This window comes from Telopea speciosissima, chromosome 4 (assembly GCF_018873765.1).
Source record: "Telopea speciosissima isolate NSW1024214 ecotype Mountain lineage chromosome 4, Tspe_v1, whole genome shotgun sequence".
Lineage (NCBI taxonomy): Eukaryota > Viridiplantae > Streptophyta > Magnoliopsida > Proteales > Proteaceae > Telopea > Telopea speciosissima.
In genome coordinates this window covers 63,695,768-63,713,975 of record NC_057919.1, presented here as the reverse complement: position 1 = coordinate 63,713,975, position 18,208 = coordinate 63,695,768, and the positions used below count along the sequence as shown (strand labels likewise).

Below are 18,208 nucleotides of genomic sequence, written 5' to 3'. Positions count from 1 at the left end.
GCTTGTTTATGGTTTGAGTTGAAGGAAAGGAGGGGAATGGAAGAGGGAAGGCGTACATAAGAGAGAGAGGCGGGGGATAGTTTTAGGGAGATTTTGGGCATCTTGGATAGCAGAGGGTTTGCTCATTGTCTCTACAGTGAGGGGCCACTCAAGGAAATAGGTTTCGAGTCTCTCTCTATTTATACATATGATGCGGGTTGCTTTTTTATTTATTTATTTCCTTATTTGTATTTGGATGTACTTATCTGAATTCATGTTTGTGTTTAAATTGTTGTAGCATCAAATTGATGTAGGCTTAGTTCACTGGTGAACTTTGTTGATATGTAGGACTGTAAACGGATCGGATTCGGCTCGGATAGTGCTATATCCGCATCCGCATCCGATTAGCTATCGGACGGATTCAGATAGTGCTAAACAGATACGGACACTGATACGGATCGGATATTTTATCCGTTTACATGTAAATATAGCTTTTTGGATAGCTATAGCCTATCCGTATCCGCATCCGTTTAGCTTTCGGACGGATTTGGATAGTGCTAAACGGATACGGACACGGATACGGAAACGGATTTCGGCTATTCATTTACACCTCTATTGATATGTAATTCCTGGCATTTACCCTTATATTGGCCTGCTCAGAATTGGATTCATTTGCATGTCGAGTTTGTCTCTGCAGGTTATCAACTATGTGTGTGTGTGTGTGTGCGTGATATGATGCGGGTTGATTTTTTTATTTCCTTACTTGTATTTGGGGGGAAATTTGTTGGTATGAAATTCCTGGCATTTACCCTTATATTGGCCTGCTCAGAATTGGATTTTTGAAATGTCGGGTTTGTCTCTGCAGGTTATAAACTATGTCATAGAAAAAATAGTTCTTGACAAACCATTGGATGGTGGGAATTCCGATGGAACATTTGCTCCAGTATTGGGTGTTGGACATTCGCAACTGTCAACAGTTGGGGGAGAAGGCTCCTTCCGGCCTAGCTTGAAGCCCTGGCAGAAGCTAAAACCTTCAATAGAGATATTGTGCAATAATCAGGCAAGTGAATTTAGTTGCAATACAATTCCTGTTGTTTTCACTCATTGTTGACATAACAACTGAAAAAAGGATTTCCTTGCATCAACGTGATTCAAAGCCAGTGAGACTGATCGATGGTTTAGAATCCCAAAAATTACTTGCTTTTTATTCCCCCCCCTCCAAAAAAAAAAAAGGTAATCATTTATTTGGCTTTCATGCAAAGAAGTGATCAATGCTCTACTAGTAGTGGGTCATGTTAATGATGGTCAATAAACCCAACAAGAAAAAGCAGAAATTCTATTATTGAGGGTCAACAATGACTTCTGTTTCTCATAGTGTCAAAGTCCAAACAACCTGAAGCTTTAGAGGAAGACAGAGGGCTTATAAACAACTCTAAACGAGTATATACCACATTGAGTCTGGCACAATCTAAGTCCCTGTTGGACAATTAGCTGATTTTCGCAACTGGTTGTTTCAGGCTGTTGCCATAATTGTCCAACACAGAATACCTACTCCCTAGGCAATCAGCTATGCATGATGTTAGCTTTTGGGGTTTTGAAGGATACTCATGCAGATATTGGTTTCATATGAAACAAAGCTCTTTACCTATGGTTTCTAAGTCCTGGAACGGATCTGCTTACATGCTAATGCACTTATATTCCTTCTCCTTTCTTCGTATTTATTTTTTCATTCATCCAAAAAAAAAAAAAGTTGGACACTTTTGCTTTGATAAAAATAGCAGGCAAGTAACACTACAATTGCACAAACAGTTATTGGGCCTAATAGATCATTGAAGGAGAACTTCACCATAAAGTTAGGTCATAGCTCATAAACAGACGCACAGATGTTTAGGATGCCTTATAGACTCTCTAACACCAGGCTCTGATTCCTGTCTAGACTAGAGCAAAATTTAAAATAGATAGTCTCAAAGAGCTGTCAATGTCCAAAAAACAAGGTTGGTAACTTATCAAATAATATACTTCTTTACCCTTTTATAAATATGATGCTTACTTTCTTTTCTGTAACGTCAATTCAGTGTTTTAAACTTCTTGAAAACAACTCCCTAACCCCAAAAGGAAAATTTTTGTCTTTTATATGAACAAATGTGTGACAAAACCTCAACAACCAGAACCTGTGGAGAGAGACTGAGAGAGAGTGGACCACGATAGGATTTAGATTATTCCCAACCGTGGTCCTACAACATAAAGCAATTGACTCTTAGTAGGAAACCAACTAAGAGTACGAGTCTAATTACAAGGAAAGTAAACTACAACAACTACTCATAGCCTAACAATTACAACTAAACAAGGACACTCCTCACGTTAACAATGACAAACACCCTCACGGTATCAGTCTTTAACAGTATGTACAGCTAAGATATTGTGTAACTGATCCCTCTCGAAGAAATATTATCATGGTTCTGCTGGCATTATTTCTTCACTAACTTTCCTCAGAGAATCATGCAGATTCTTAGTTCATTTATCCTTGTTTTGAATGGGAGTTCTCTCGAGTGAAAATCTCCTGTATTACTCTGGGAAGATAATCTTGATAAGTACATATGAAGTTCAACTTTGGTATCTGAAGATGGAAAATATGATCATTGTTCTACTTTGTTTCCTTTCTCATGAACACATCTCTTTTTGGTACCTTAAAATCTTTCCTTTTTTACATAGTTTATAATGGTCTAGTTTCAAGATCTGCTCCAGTAAATATTCACATGAAAACCAAAAGGGAAAAAAGAGCTCGCCTGGTTCCTGTTTTTGTTTCAGATCATCTTGGCAATTGGAATTGTAAGACAAAAATATGCACTTTGAGCTTATTAAAGTTTGCTCAATGCTGCAGCAGAGATTTCTCATAATTCACATTGTTACAAAGGGAGAATAACTGCCTCTGTGTCTATCAACAATTGCAGAAATTTCTTTTTTATCATTAGATCAAGTGGATTCCTTTTTCAGGTCTTATCTCCAGACATGAGCTTAGCCACAGTTCGAGCTTATATATGGAAGAAACCTGATGATTTGGTCCTTAATTACAGACTTTTGCAAGGAAAATGATTCTATAGAGCTTCAAGCAGGTGAGTGCAGCCTGATTGATCCTGTGTTATGCATATTAACGTCTTTTTTTCCAGCTAGATCTTTCTATAGTTTTTTTGTTTTTAAGGGTGGGGGGTTGGGGTTGTTTCCTAGATGGCCCAGTTAGGAATGCATTCCTGTATGGCCTTGATATCTGCTATGTGATAGTCTGATGGTGCCAAAAGTTTGTGGACAGGTAGGGCATGAGGTCCCCTGCTCACGTGTCAAGTTTCAGCCCAAACGGAGTACACTACGTTTCAAAATAAAGCTCTGAAAATCCACTAGGAAAATTTTGCTTTTAAAAAATGGTTAAAAACAAATGAATGGCTGAAATACAAGGGAAAATGCTAATACATAAGGGGTATATGATTGAATTTGGTTATAAAATTTGACTTGTAGCCAATCCAATCTTTGCCCTATTTATCCAATGGCTAGAACATCACCTTTCTACATGGCAAAATTAGGTGAACTGCAGGCCTTCCTATTTGGCCTGTGAGATGAACCTTTTGCTACCTTGAGGAATATTGTCTTGTGGGGTAAATAACTACTGGGCATTTGATTGAGCTGTGTTTCTTGACAAACATGACTTTACTCTTGAAATCCCTGTCGAATTAAATCAATGTTGTTGATTTCGGATCTGTTCAGATTTTTAATATGGTAAAACAGAACCTGAGAAGCGGTTTAGTGTGAATATTTTACATTTGACATTTTAATGGGGTTTTTTTCTGCTCCAAATGTAGATACTTGTGGGAATGAGCATTCTGGTCTGGAGATTGTGGGGGCCAATCTTCTGCTGTATAAAATATAAAGCGTAATTGATTTTTTGGGGGTGCTGATCATGATCAGAACTGTAAATCTGGGAAGCTGATCACTCGAGATGAAGCTTTGGATTTTCTCCAAAATTTGTAGAGAGGGCACGGAGGGAACTTCCTGTTTTGATGAGTGATCTTCCAAGTTTTGTTTCTCAGGCATGCAGATGGGGTGGTTATTTACTTTGGATGTGGTTTAGGATGAGTTTGCCAGCTTAAAGCAAAAGGTCTCAAGTTGGTGGAAGAGAACAGGAGATTGGCAGGTATGAACAAGCTCAGGAATCCCCCCAAGAGGAGATAAAAGTAGGAACAATATGGTCGAGAGCCTTGTAGATGTGAATGTGGGGTGCCTAATGGGAAGACTTTTGTTTTGGAGGTAATTGGCCTTCGAATAAAAGGATTCCATATATGTCAAACGTGTCAATTCAATATATGTCTATATATTTCTTTTTCTTTTATCGTTCTGTTCAATTATCTTCTGTGAAATGTTAAATCAGTAAGGATCAAATGAAGTTTTGCCATACCTGTCATGTGCTCTCTTTTTCTTACTATGTACTCAGTATATTCTGTGTCTGTTTCTTAAGGGGTTAATTTTGGATTGGAATTAACTCTTCAAACAGTTTCAGCCAAGCTCTCCAAACCTGAACCAACTCCGGGGCATAAAGGTTGAACTATAATGGCCAAACAACGATGTGAGTCAAATCTACAGTACCTGGGCTGGAAGTGGTTACATCTAGCTAATGTCTGGAACAGATATATTATGCCAATTTTGACAGGTTTTTCCCCAAATTTTGCTAGATTCCGTCATCCTCCAGCAAATGGGAGTTTGCTAATGGCAACAAATTTCACTTGAAATTTCAGGTGTTGCAGATCTGGCTCATTTAGTTCTCTATTCCACTTCTCCCTATGATAGAACTTAAACCATTGGCTTCAATTATTAATCTCAGAGTTGGTGTTTAGTTAACATCATCAAGTTTGTATCATGACTCTCTTCCAAGAGCCTGATGATGGAGAAAAGACAACAAACTGCATCTCCATCTACCTTTGTATTGGGTCTCTTTCAAAGCCAGTGTGTAAGCACCCCACAACTGCGGGTGTCTACCGACGGGGCAGGTGGTGGGTTTTTATTAGACGGTTGTTGGCGGAGATAAGATGGGGTTGATTGTTCCTTTTTGGGTGCACAGAAGGAGGGCCAGGGGCGATGCTATGGGTGATAGAGACCTAATGAAAAGAGAATAAGAGAGTAACTGCACTTTGGATCATGCTAGTGATCTTCATCAAGGTTCTTCATTTTTTGTTTTGATGAAAGAAATTAAATACACAAATTAAAGACAACCAAGAAACTAAGTGTACCACATCCTCGTCTACCACATAGTTCTTTCTATTGTTTTTTGCTTGCTCTATCAAGGTAGCAACATGTAGCTTCACCAGATCATTGTCACAACTTAAAATTGAACATTCAAAGATATTACTATCTATTCAAATGTCAAGTCGTAAACTAAATGACCCCACAAGACTATATCACCCGGCTAGATTTTGGAATTAAAGACACCACCTCTGCTGAATTTGACCAAGACCCTGCAATTGACCCCTTTCTTATTGTTTCTGCAACCCCTTGAGCGAGACTCCTGGCTTCAACCTAGACCTTGTCACCTACCCAACCAGAATCAAATTAGACAAAAGTGAACTATTTTTGATGGACAATCAAACATGCCCATCAAGTTTCACAAGTGCGAATATCAAAAGAAGCAGCCACATTAACCACGAGAAGATCCAATACAAGTAAATCATGGATTTTAAAATAAACATAAGAAACAGAGTCCTCTGGTCCACAAAAAACAAGGCTGGGGTTCCAAGGACTTAAGAGACAAATTTGTTGATTCTATGGGATACATTTTTATAAAATTTTGTTTCGACGGGCCTAAAGAAAATAGAAAGTAATAGCCTTAACACTAAAGAGCCATTTCAAATCAGAAATCACACAGGTTAGAATTAGAAAATAAGGAAAGACAAAGCCCCAATATGGACTCTCCATAGAGGAATTCATCAGCCCCTCCTCCCCTTCCCCCCCCCCCCCCCATCACACACGCAACTCACTATTCTAAATTTTAAGGGCACTCCAACAAAAAACATCCTCCAGGAAAAAAAAATTTGAACTTCGGATGAAGCTTCAATCTGCATAAGAATTTTTACCATTTGACTAAATGTATTCTATTCACGGATTTAAATACCCTCCAATTCCCCAATGGTTCAGGTGCAGTGCAGTTTAGGTGGAGAAGTCGACACCTGGCAGGTGCGACATCCAACGGTCTGAGCTCTATGATCCTTTTTTTTTGTTTCTTGAGCTTGATAGAGAGAACATACCGGAGGAACGCATGATAAAGGAAACTACCAACTTGGAGGATATGTTGCTAAATGTAGTCAATGAGCAAGCCCAAACATCTTGAAATAAGCCAGAGAATAAAGATATCTTTCGAATAGCAAAAACACAATAAAGATGTATTAGATTACATAAGTGAGGAAGATTGCAATTATTATTTATGATGAATTCACTAACTTTAACAAAGGATTAAAGTCGATAGGTAAGTAAAAACCTTGAAGAGATGGGATCCAAGGATATGTCCAAAAATTAGTGATCGTCCCATTACAAACACAAATATACACTATTCTCCTATGAATGGACATGACCTTAGCTATACTATTCCAAACCCATGACCTCTTCTTAGTTTGAAGTTTGAACAATCATATCCAGAAGAGACTTTGACTGCAGGTATTTAGCTTTCAGGACTGAAGACCAAAGCCCATTACAATTGATTAACAATCCCATGCCAATCTAATCAGTAGGTTTTTGTTATGGATAGTTGAGTCTCTCAATCCAAGCCCACCTAAACCTTTTAGGCAAACGAATATGCTTACAAGCAAAGTAATGACCTTTCTTTTTAGGAAAAAAGAACTATGTCCGAAATTGTGGCTTACGCCAATACACTCATGAGTCTATCCCTCTCATTCCCATATGAAAAGACACCTCTCCTCCCTATTTTGAGGAGGAGAGAGATAGACACATGAGAGTGCTAACGTAAGCCACATTCTCTGTCCGAAAACTACTTTCCTCCTATTTATTATTTTCTTTTTGAGATAAAAAAACGCTAACGGGTCATGCAGTGCGACGTATACTTGCATCCAAACATAGTCATAGGCAAAATGATTGACTGGTGCATATCCCTGAAAAGATAGAAAGGACTAGGGGTGCAATGATCATTTCACGTGCGACTGTTTCCTTTTCCTTCTCTTTTTATTGCATCTTATTCATTGATGCGTTTTTTAGTGCCGCTTGTTCAGATAGGAGGGAAGGTTGTTAGTTTTTTCTAGAAAGTACAGATCTGTACTTATCATGTGTTACTTCCTCTTTAAATCAACTTGGTGTTAATTTAATTACCTCTTCCCTTGACTTATGAAGCATTCTATTCAGAAAGGACCAAGTTGCAGATATTGCAGGAGCGTGATTGAATGGTTTCAACTCCCAAATGAATGTTCTATCTTGGAACCCAACTCTCTTTATCATGGATAATAGGCAAATTAAATGGTAAAAGACTAACTGACGCCAATAACTTCAAGGGGACCATATCTGACTAGAGGAAGAAGATTAACAACTACCCATTTGTTCTCTTAAACCATCTTGATTAAGAAGCTGAATCAGAAACCGATATGGGTTCTCTCCTCAGCACTTGGATTTTTAAAAGAGTCCAATCCATTTCTCATCTGTCAACAACAGCAGAAGAAGTTCAAAGCCGCTGCCTGCCTGTTAAGACTACAATGAAAGCTTCTTTCAGGAATAGAAAGTCACAGATATTTGGGTGGGTTATGGAACTTTCCACTCATTCATTTAATGTACACAGTAGGCTTACGAGTTACGCATCTTTACCTTTCAATTCTCAGTAAAAACCTGGGCCAACCTAGTCATTGTCTCTCTCCGTCTCTTTCCCCAAATGGCAACAAAACGCAGAGAAACAAAGGGGACAAGTAGACCACCACAAAGGGGACTGACTACTTCTTTCGATGTGAACAAAAAAAAAAGGAAAACAAAGCAATACAGAGATAGAAAATACTAAAATGGCTGATTCTGCAATAGACCCACAACGTAGAAAAGAAGAAAAGATGGGAGGCAGTGGCGGAATGCTAGTAGTTGCAGGGGAGAAAGAAGAAGAGACAAAATTGGAACAGAATGACAGAACCCACCAGCGAATTTGTGATTTCTGTGGAGAATCATTGGCCATCTTGTACTGCAGAGCCGACAGCGCCAAGCTCTGTTTCTCGTGCGACCATAAAGTCCACTCTGGAAACTCGCTCTTCAGGAAGCACACTCGTTCGCTGCTCTGTGATGTCTGTGATTCGAGCCTGGCTTCAATTTTCTGTTCTACAGAGAGTCTTGTTCTCTGCCAGACCTGTGATTGGGACACCCATGGTCAATCCTTGTCCTCGCGGCATGAGAGGAGGCCGTTCGATGGCTTTTCTGGGTGTCCGTCGGTGACTGATTTTTCATCAATTCTTGGGTTTGAAAACGTTGGGGACAAGTCCTTTTTGCCGATGGAAGATCAGGCTGATGGTGGCGGCTTAGTGAGTTCTGAGCTTTATGGTTCCATGGGAGGAATAGTGGATGAGATTTCTGCTGCGTTTTCTTGGGAGACTCTGCCTGTTGTTAGTCTCGACGATCTCATTCTTTTCACTAATTCCAACCATAATTTCCAAGCTACTGGAAATCCTCCTCTGCCCATGGTGAGACATAACCACACAAGTGGATTGTTTCTTCTGTTTCTGGTTCAATAAATTTATCGCTCTTTTGAGGGCTTTTTGTTTTTTCAGGGCCGGTGGTGTTTAGGGTGAATACGTTTAACCATTGTTGTTATTATACTCATGATTTGCTGCTCTTGCTCCTCTTATAAAAGGAACTATTTTTTCTCCTTCGAGTTTTGAATCATGGAAGGTTGTAAAGTTTCTTCTTAATTGGTCTTTACTGTAACTATGGTTTCCTAGCAGTGGTTTTCAGATACCACATAGGTTTCATTCTTGCTGCTCAACTTCAGACTCTCAAGTCTCAACAGCAAAAATGACAAATATTACACAGGTTCACTAGTCCGTTGAGTTTTGAGTCCTGGGTAGTTGATAAATTATTCATAGTTGATCTCTACTATACAATAGTTTTGTGGCAATTGTCTTCTGATCTGATATCATATCGATTTCAATTTTGTGTTCAAATTTCAAAATCTGGGTTTTGATATTCCTTTAGAAAGATGAGAATTGGGATTATTTCGATTTTTTTTGTTTGCTTCAGTTACATGTCTATCTGAACTCTCTCTTGTAACTGCTTATGAATATAGCTTCAATTTGTTCAGGGCAAGATTTCATTCATGCTGTTTGAATGGTTAGCTTGTTTGTTACTATATAATTATATTTAAAAGCCTTCTGATTTTGTATCAGAACCAAAATACAACTTGCGGGCGACACAAGGAAGATATTCTCTCTCAACTCCATGAATTGGCAAAGTTGGAGAACTGTTTGAATATCGATCATGCGCATGTTGAATCACTTATCAGAGTCGAACCACAGGTGGCAGAACCAAATATTCAACCTCTAAATATGGATAATATGGAAGCTAGATTTGAACATGATCTGGAACAAATTGACAAGGTAAGCTTCTTTCCTGTTTGGTTTTGTTTGAGTGCTTTTTCTGGAATAGTTTCTTTAGTTGTTGTTTGTGTTCCACTTCCATATGTTCTGTTGGTGTGGAGGTTATGTTTGGTTAGAAATTGGAATTACATCACAGTAGGTTGCTCTGCATTTTCTGATCAGCTCATTCTTAATCATTTCCATGGGGTGTGGTGCAGAAGTTAAGGTGTAGTAGTGAGCAGACTGAAAGAGGTAAGAAAGGATCTAGTTTTTAGGCCAATCTGGAGGGTTGGATAGGAGGCATGTGATTAAGTGGTGAGAGCAATTGATATTGCATGTCCTGAGGGTTGCCCTCCTTTGTTTGAGTGGATGGTGAGTACATTTACTTGACTAGCTACTAGGAGGAGGATCTTTTGGATTGGCCATCCATTTCAGGTTTGGTTTGGAGTCCATGAGAATTGTTTCTCATTGAAAGAGGTGTACAGTTCATTGGTTCAGGCTTAACAAGGTTATTTATTTGTTTACCTGATTGGTAAACTCATTATTGTATGTTATGTAAATTTTCCTGCTCCCCCATAGCAATTTGTGCTAAATTGTGATGTCTGGAATTTCATTGATATTCCTTATATGATCTTTCAGTTTGTTGAGATCAGAGATAATTATGACAATTTCTTCCCAGATCTTTTGCTTGTGGGGTTTGCAGGTTTTTTTTTTGGATCTTTTATTATGTGTGGTGTGATGTCAGACTAACTGATTCATGTAATGCTGGTCCTTGAACTTCAGTTTTCATGCTTTCATTTAGCTCTGTTATCTTGGGCAATCTGGAAAGATAGAATCACATCAGCCATTAGATCTTTTGCACAAAAGTCAATGACAAGGAGACTGCTTGTTGAGTTGTAATAAATTTGTAGTATCAAGACTAGTCTAAGCTATAAGAGATTAAAACTGGTCACACAAAGCTTTCAATTTTCAGTGTAGAAAGATAGATGAGGCTTTCTGCTCATTTTATTGTGAAATTTAGTTTTAATGGTACACTGACTAGTAACTGGTGCAATGATACAATCAGATTGGCTTGGAACTGAGGATGGATTTCTCATATTGATGGGCTCCCACACCAGAGATTGCTATGAGTCTATGACCAAACCCTTCTTAGATGATCTACATAATGGTGTTAAAGTACATCTATATATGACCTGATGGACCAGTCATATACTGAGTCCTATGAAGGATCCCAATTATAAGCTTGTGTATGGAGTACAGAAGAGTTGTGGGTTTCATCCAATTAGGCAGCCATAGTGTGAGCCCATCGTTATGGTTTTGCAGTGTTTCAGTACCTATATGTGGAACTTTTTCAGTGTTTCATGTTACAATCGATCATGGTATTTTTGTGACTTTCTAAGAGTGTTGGATAATTTATTATTAGGTTCAACCTTCTGTCAACTTGAATGCCATATTAGAATTTGACATCAGAATGTTGAGTTCCTCTTGATTCAGGGAGTTGCACTTCGATGGCACAGTAACAGTTGTAAATCAGCTGGTCCCGAACCCATCCCTTCTAGTTCTTTAGAAAGCTATGCAGAGGAAAGCTTGCCGTTTCATCAGAAACCTACAGAGGTTGGTGGCAGTGGCTGCCACATCAATGGTGGTTTCAAAGAGCAAATGAAGCATCCAGTTGTCAGAGAAAGCTTGCAGGGCCTGCCAACAGTTGCTCCGCATGAGTTATCAAGCCAAGAGAGAGACTCCATGATCTTACGATACAAGGAGAAGAGGAAAATGAGGAGGTAACCATTCTATTTCCCATGTCGCCGATATGATATCTCTTTATTAAGGGCTTTTGGTGCCAAAGAGTTGAGGGTAGGCCTTGGTGCAACGGTAAGGTTGCTCCATTGTGACCAAGTGGTCACGGGTTTGAGTCTGGAAACAGCCTCTCTGCAAAAGCAGGGGTAAGGCTGTGTACATTATGACCCTCCCCAGAACCCGCAGTGGCGGGAGTCTCGTGCACTGAGTATGCCCTTTTTGGTGCCAAAGAGTTGGCTATTCCATGTATTACGACTAGTTCAAGCACACGTATTTCAATTGTTCCATTTGGTCTTGATTGATTCTGTTCTAGATGCATGTTTTATATTCCAAAGCTGCATTACTTGCATTAAATCTTTCAGATTGTGCAACCAGTATGGTTCTATGGAATCACTTGTCTAATGTGGAGTCTTACATTAGATTCAATGTTATCCTGAATCTCCATATGCACTTAATGGTGTCATCATTATCATCAATTTCATGAGCTGATATTCTTAAATTTAGATTTGACAAGCACATCCGGTATGAAACCCGAAAAGCTCGTGCAGAAAGCAGGACAAGAATTAGGGGACGTTTTGCAAAAGTGGATCATTGAAATTTGGATCAACTGGGTTTCTTGGAGGCTTGTATATGTGTTTTAACAGACCCCTTTGAGTCTTCAATCTTTTTATTTTATGAATTTTTTGTACATCTAAATAGTTTGTAAAGATATAAGATCACGAAATTAGTATTACATTTTCCCTTTTTTTGTTCAGTTAAATTGTTAGGTGTTGCTGCATTGGCCTTGATTTGTAATTAGTGAATAAGTGCAAGAACTGAGTTTTCTGCTTGATAGTTGATGATATTGCCATGGAGAAAGAATCCCAGCTCAGATTTCTGGAGGTGAGAAGATGTTGAAAATTCTGCAGATGACATTTTCCATTGTGGACTGATATCAATGTTCTCCCCTAGAAAGGTCTGAAACCTGAATTTTCTGCGGGCACCTCCATGGCTGGCCGTTAACATTGTCGACAAATCAGTTAAAGAATGTTGAATTTACATGGAATGATGACCAGATATTAAAAATGAACTTGCTTTCAATCCAAACGCAAAACGCACAAACCAGCATCATCTGCTCCCTAAAACTCAGTCATGGATTGTTTTTTTTTCATTTAATCTGTCATCAAACCAATATTATCCCTTTTTTTGGGGTGGAATGGTCCTTACCTTACAGAAGATTACTGGGTATGACACTCCTGCTTCACCAGAGACAGGGTTTGGGAGGGTCAAGGTTAAAATTGGTTTCCTGTACAGGAAATAAAATCAGAGACTTTGCCTCCATCAACCATGGAGGATACACATCAAACCAAATTAAAACAGACCTTATGAATTATGAAACTCCAATGGAGCTGGTTTGGGTAATATTCTATGCACACAAAGAGAAGCTCCAATAATCCATATTCTTGTTTCCTTAATTGGCTCAACCTTCGTAAAAAAGTATGTTGTTTGAATATATTTCTCTAGCATTCCTGACTTCCTGTACACCAATGAACAACTGAACCTATCGACCTAAAAACTGATAAATTTAAAAGGAACCCAAAAGAACGAGACAGAAAAGCCCAAAAGAGGAAGAGGAGGAATTAAGTACTGTAGAAGAGGAAGAAGACGTATCATGCCAGAACTTAGAAGGTTAAGAGCGTGAGGTATCCTTTGATTCGCTCTGCCATAATTTTAGCATCCGCGTCTCCGTCGGCGTTCACCAGTGCAGTGATCGTTAGCGTCAACATCTGGTCCTTAACAACGACACTAGCAGCCAACACCTCCGCCTTTTGCTCTTCAAACACCCTGAAGATTCTCTCAATCGCTACAGTAATCCGGCGCTTCATTATCAATGCACGTATACCGAACAATGCGACGTTGCCTGAAACCGTCACTTCCATGGATGAATTCTGATGGGTTCGTATAGAAGTAGTCTCTTGCGTCACCACCTCCGCCTCTGCCTTCCGTTCCTGCAAAATCTTCAGGTCTTGCTCAAGCTTTCTTGTGTAAGAGATTGTTTCATCGAGAATCCTCACTCTCGTAGCCTTCATTTTTTTGTGATTTCCAATAAACCCAAACACAAATCATCATCAGCAGCAACAAGAAGAAGATCGATCGATCTCCAATTCCATAAACTAAAAAGGATCTGGAATATATTAATTAATTAGTTACCTTAGGGAAGAGATCGGGAACCAAGTATCGAAGAGTTGAGTAGAACTCAGCCACCTTATCTCTCCTTTCTCGTTCGTTCTGATTCTCTTTCCTAGCAGCACCGTCTCTAGTTCTTTTTCTTGCGCTTGAAGTTGAAGCTTTCTCTTCGTTAATGCTGATGATACCCCTTGAAGCCGACGATAAAGGGTTAACAACGTTCCTGGAACTCTTCTTCATTGTGACTCCTTCAAGCCATTCCTGTTCCTCTTCCATTCTTTTGCTTCTCTTCCAAGAAAAACCGTTAAGCAAATATAACAAGAAATGGGTGTGTGGGTCGATCTTGGTGAATCATGGCGGTTCTACTACGTGTTAAGGAATATTTTCTGGAGCAGAGAGAGTGATTTCTGTGCCCAGTGCCTCACTTTTCCTGTGTGTGTGTGTGAGAGAGAGAGAGAAGAGCTGAGAGGAGAATGTGCGATGTACGGAAGATCAATGATGATATTTCGATTCCGTCGTAGTTTGTTTTGGTTTGTTGCAGAGAAGGAAAGAGACTGTAGCACAGTTGGAACGGCACAATGCCTCATTCTGGTCCTACCTTTTTCCAGATCAAGAAGTACCTTTTGATCCTCTGGATCTCATCCCCATCGCTCTTCTTGATTACTTCTGTGATCTTTAATGTTGAGTTATGGTCATTAGAGGCTAATCTGGATGGCAGTATCTCTGCCTGGTGCTGCTCCAACACCATTAATGCCCTCACTGCTATGTATCGCCATTCGCCGCCTCTACCGGTCTACCCTAAAGAAGGCAATGTCGCCGGAAACCATCACCTCCACTGACGAATTCTTGTGGGTACATGTCTCTTTCTGCAACTTCTGCTCTAGTTCAGAATTTTGTCTCTGTTTCTGCTACTAGTGGTTCTGGACTTCTGGTGCTGATGGTTTGAGGTGAAATGGAAAGTGTTACAAGGAAGCTAATTACAGAGTCCCACCAGTCATCCGGTATCCATCTCAACCGATGCCCTTCCGAATCAGCCGATACAAGGTTCCAGATCTTCTATGGCGTAGGCTGCCCGTCCTGCCGTGCTGCGCAGACACAAGGTGACGAGCATTGATTGCCTTACTCCTGCCCAAGTGTCTTGCCCGAGCGGGGTGTAAGACAGTCATTGCGTGTGATCTTGTGTCTGCACAGCACAGGCAAGATATGGCAGCGCGTCATAGAAGATCTATGTGCCCGATTCAAAGCCGTATCAAAGGGTTTTGCCCTTGTTTTTTTAATTTTTTTTAAAAAAAAATTTGGGACCATTTTGCCCTCAGTACACATTGCACCGGTGTCGATATCGTATCGTTATTTGGTACCAGCAATACCTATAGGCTATAGTGATTCAAATAGGCCGATACGAGCACATATCAAGTGGTTTTTCTCTCTTTCTAAAAAAAAATATATTTTTGAACCATTTTACCCTCAATACAGACAGATACATTGCATCTGTAACGATGTGTTGGCTGATACAATACCGATACCTTGAACCTGGCAGTCCCCCAAACACTCAGAAACAACTCGAAGTTATCTTTCTCTTCCTCCATTGCTTCTTTCCGTACGGTGAGAAAGAAAACTCATTCTTAAATCTATTAAACCCATCTGTAATTTATCCAATAGTTATAAATAATGTGATTTCCTCATTAACACCCCTCAAGGTGACACATAATTTTTTTTCTAATGAGGGTAATTGTGTGGTTCAATCACTTTCATGTGCGAACTCAAAAAATATGAATGACAATGATATGTTTTGATAATATTATAATAATATATCCCTTTATGTCATTTTTAAATTATTTTTGAAAAACTTTTTTCCAGAATAAAGGTATAAAACAATGGAAATTAAAAGGTGTCATTCACACACTCTCTTAAACAATGTCTCTTAAAATAAATAGGTCTTTCTAAGTGACTCTATGCCTAGTGAAATATAACGTTTCACTAATTGCCATTTGACACTACATAAGTTAGTCCATGTGATAGAGGATCAAACATATATCTCAATGGCCAAATTTTAGTCTAAAATAAGTAAGAAAATTGGCTCAAACTCTGATTCAAAGTTTTAATAAATTATCAAAATGACATCTTTTGTAATTTTTTTAGGTACTTCCTTTACACATTTGAATCTGAAATTATACCAATGAGATGTTTGTCTGATCCTCTATCATATGAATTGGAATTTGGATCGGATGGAATCGATTCAAAATTGGCTAAGAAACACACTAATCCTAGTTTCCATTTGGGATCAAATCAATTAGATGGATTAGAATCGAGATTGGCCCTGATTGGCTGATCCGTTTCGGTTTTCAAACCTTGTTGGGAATGGGAGAGGAGATTTGCAACGGTGCAACCTTAGGAACGACGAAAAATGCACAAGCTTTAAAAAATCTTTCTCATAATCGCTCCATCTTTTTTAGTAATCGGTCCCCAAACCAGCTCCCAAGATAATTGAGATGGATTTTGTTCTTGGTTTTAACGGGTTTAGTTCCATGATGGTTCTTGGTTCTGGTCTCAAATTGAAACCCTTATGTCCCTCTTGGCTTCTTCATTGTTCAACAGTATCCAGTTTGAAAGAAGTAGAACTCGAGCATCATTTCCCATTGCTGCTTCTGATTGCTGGACCTAGCTCTCCTCCAATCGTGGCGGGAGTTGGAGGATCCAGCCCAGCAAAACAGAGGGGTTTGGTCATTTCGTAGGGAGGGGGGGCCGTGAAATAATCCAAACATCCCTATTTTTACTGGGCTGGATCCTCGGAGGAAAGCTGAATACCTAATTGCTAACCATGCTAAGATCATCTTCAAAATGTAACTCATGAAACATAACCGAAGGAAAATAGGGGAGAGAGAGAGAGAGATAACCCCTCCCCTTTGTATAAGGTTTTATAGATTAGTGATTAAAGACAAGGGATGTACTCATCTACGTGTGACATTGGGAATCAATGTTTAAAAACCCAAAATCGAGATCCGGATCGATCTTGGTTGATTCTGATCTTAATTAGATTGTATTGGATTGGAATCAGTCCAAAATAGGAGGAAAACAGCTAAAAAACCACTCTAACCCTAGTTTTCGTATAGGATTGGTCGGATCAGATTGATTGGAGTCGGGAAGACCCGAGTCAATTGATCCGATTCGTTTTTTCAAATTCTATGGGGAATGGGGAAGAGAATATTCTGCAATCTCAAAAGCGAGAAAAGAAAAGAAGAAAATTTGGGTATGGGACCGTTTTTACACTGGTGAGAGAAAATTTTGGCAAACGATCAAATAATTACTTTTGGGAAAAGTTATTTCGAATTTGGGAAAAACCACATGCACGGCAGTGCCCCTTACGCACGTCTCACATAGGGTAGTGAAATGAACACCCTGCCCCTCCCCTTGGAAGTCCCTACATACGCTCCCATTGCCATCTGCATTGGTGCAAGGGTCACGTAACCTGACAGCAAATCCCTTCTCTTCTAATTAAGGGTGTTAAACAATTCGGTTTACTTCAGTTCAACATGTTTAGGGGTAGAAATTAAAACCAAACCATTTAACTAAATGATTCCATAAACGAAACCTGAACCGTTTCACTTTTAATAAGTTTTTGTAACATTTTATTTGCATGGCATCTTTCCCTTTGAATTTTTTTATTAGGGAAAAGGCTGGGAAAGCTAACAAAAGTGTAAGCTAGATATGTGTCTATCTCTCTCTTCCGCCCTTTGAAAGTTAAAGGAGTAATTTCAAAAAGGAAAAGAGTGAGATCGACGCATAAGGTGCTAGCTTATGATATACCGATACCTAAGATGCAATACCATTTTTTTAAAACCATGCTGGAGACTTTTTTTTTTTCTTTTTTAAGTCAAAAACAAAAAAAACAAAAAAAAAAAAAAAAAAAAGAGGGATTGACTGAAATATGAAAGGAAAGTCCACACTCGTTGATCGGTTGATAGGGGGACCTTTTTCTGAGCTGGGATCCCTTTTGTGCTAGACAAAGGAAAATTATCCTCTCCAATTCGCTAAAGCAAGGCAGTGCGATAGTACTAGGTGGAGATGCCAACATGTGGTAACTCGGACATCCAACGGTCCAAGCTCATTGACTATGTTGAGCTCAAACCGTTGGATATCCGAGCTTCAGGAATTCGGGAGGATAATAATCCAACCAAACTGTATTTAATAGTTTTTTGAAATACTTTGTATTCCACAGACTTCAAAATCTTTCTGGAAGGTCAGAATGAAGCTAACTTTGATATTTAGACTTTAAAGTTTAAACACTGTGAGAGTGTTTAACAACGATATATAAATAAAGGATTTTTTCTTAATGGACACTCTCCGTGCATCAAATAATTTTTTATTTTTACTTTCTTAGTATGGTATATAAATTTTTTTATTCGGATAACATATATATGACAATAAATATTTTGATAATGCCATAATAATATAATGATATGTTATTTCGAAATTATTTTTGAAAATCTGTTTATACTAGAATCTTAAAAAAATTTAGGAATAAAACGAGATAATTAAAAAAATGTGTTACCATGTCAGACAAGTGGGGTGGTGGCGCAGTTGGCTAGCGCGTAGGTCTCATAGCTTAGAGTGATCCTGAGGTCGAGAGTTCGAGCCTGTCTCACCCCACATTTTTGCGAACAAGTGCACTTAAGGGTGTCAAT

General features: G+C 39.0%; 2 protein-coding genes across 3 annotated transcripts in view; both read left to right on the top strand.

The window, feature by feature from the left end:
- The window catches only part of LOC122657403 (WD repeat-containing protein 48-like), a 64,032-nt gene extending 59,597 nt beyond the window's left edge, over positions 1-4,435 (top strand). The window contains exons 17-19 of one of the 2 annotated variants that reach the window (XM_043852100.1): positions 845-1,039; positions 2,974-3,092; positions 3,831-4,435. In XM_043852100.1, the coding sequence (XP_043708035.1) occupies positions 845-1,039; positions 2,974-3,072 (294 nt within the window). In that variant the 3' untranslated portion in view covers positions 3,073-3,092; positions 3,831-4,435. Of the gene's footprint in view, positions 1-844; positions 1,040-2,973; positions 3,093-3,825 lie in introns of both variants that reach the window. The other variant, XM_043852101.1, reaches the window with a different exon arrangement.
- Positions 4,436-8,038: 3,603 nt separating this feature from the next.
- On the top strand, positions 8,039-12,010 carry LOC122659530 (zinc finger protein CONSTANS-LIKE 13-like). The gene is made up of 5 exons (XM_043854633.1): positions 8,039-8,672; positions 9,375-9,783; positions 10,919-10,942; positions 11,026-11,344; positions 11,865-12,010. The coding sequence occupies exons 1-5, from the start codon at positions 8,055-8,057 to the stop codon at positions 11,953-11,955; spliced, it is 1,461 nt and encodes a 486-aa protein (XP_043710568.1). The 5' UTR covers positions 8,039-8,054; the 3' UTR covers positions 11,956-12,010.
- Positions 12,011-18,208: the final 6,198 nt, after the last annotated feature.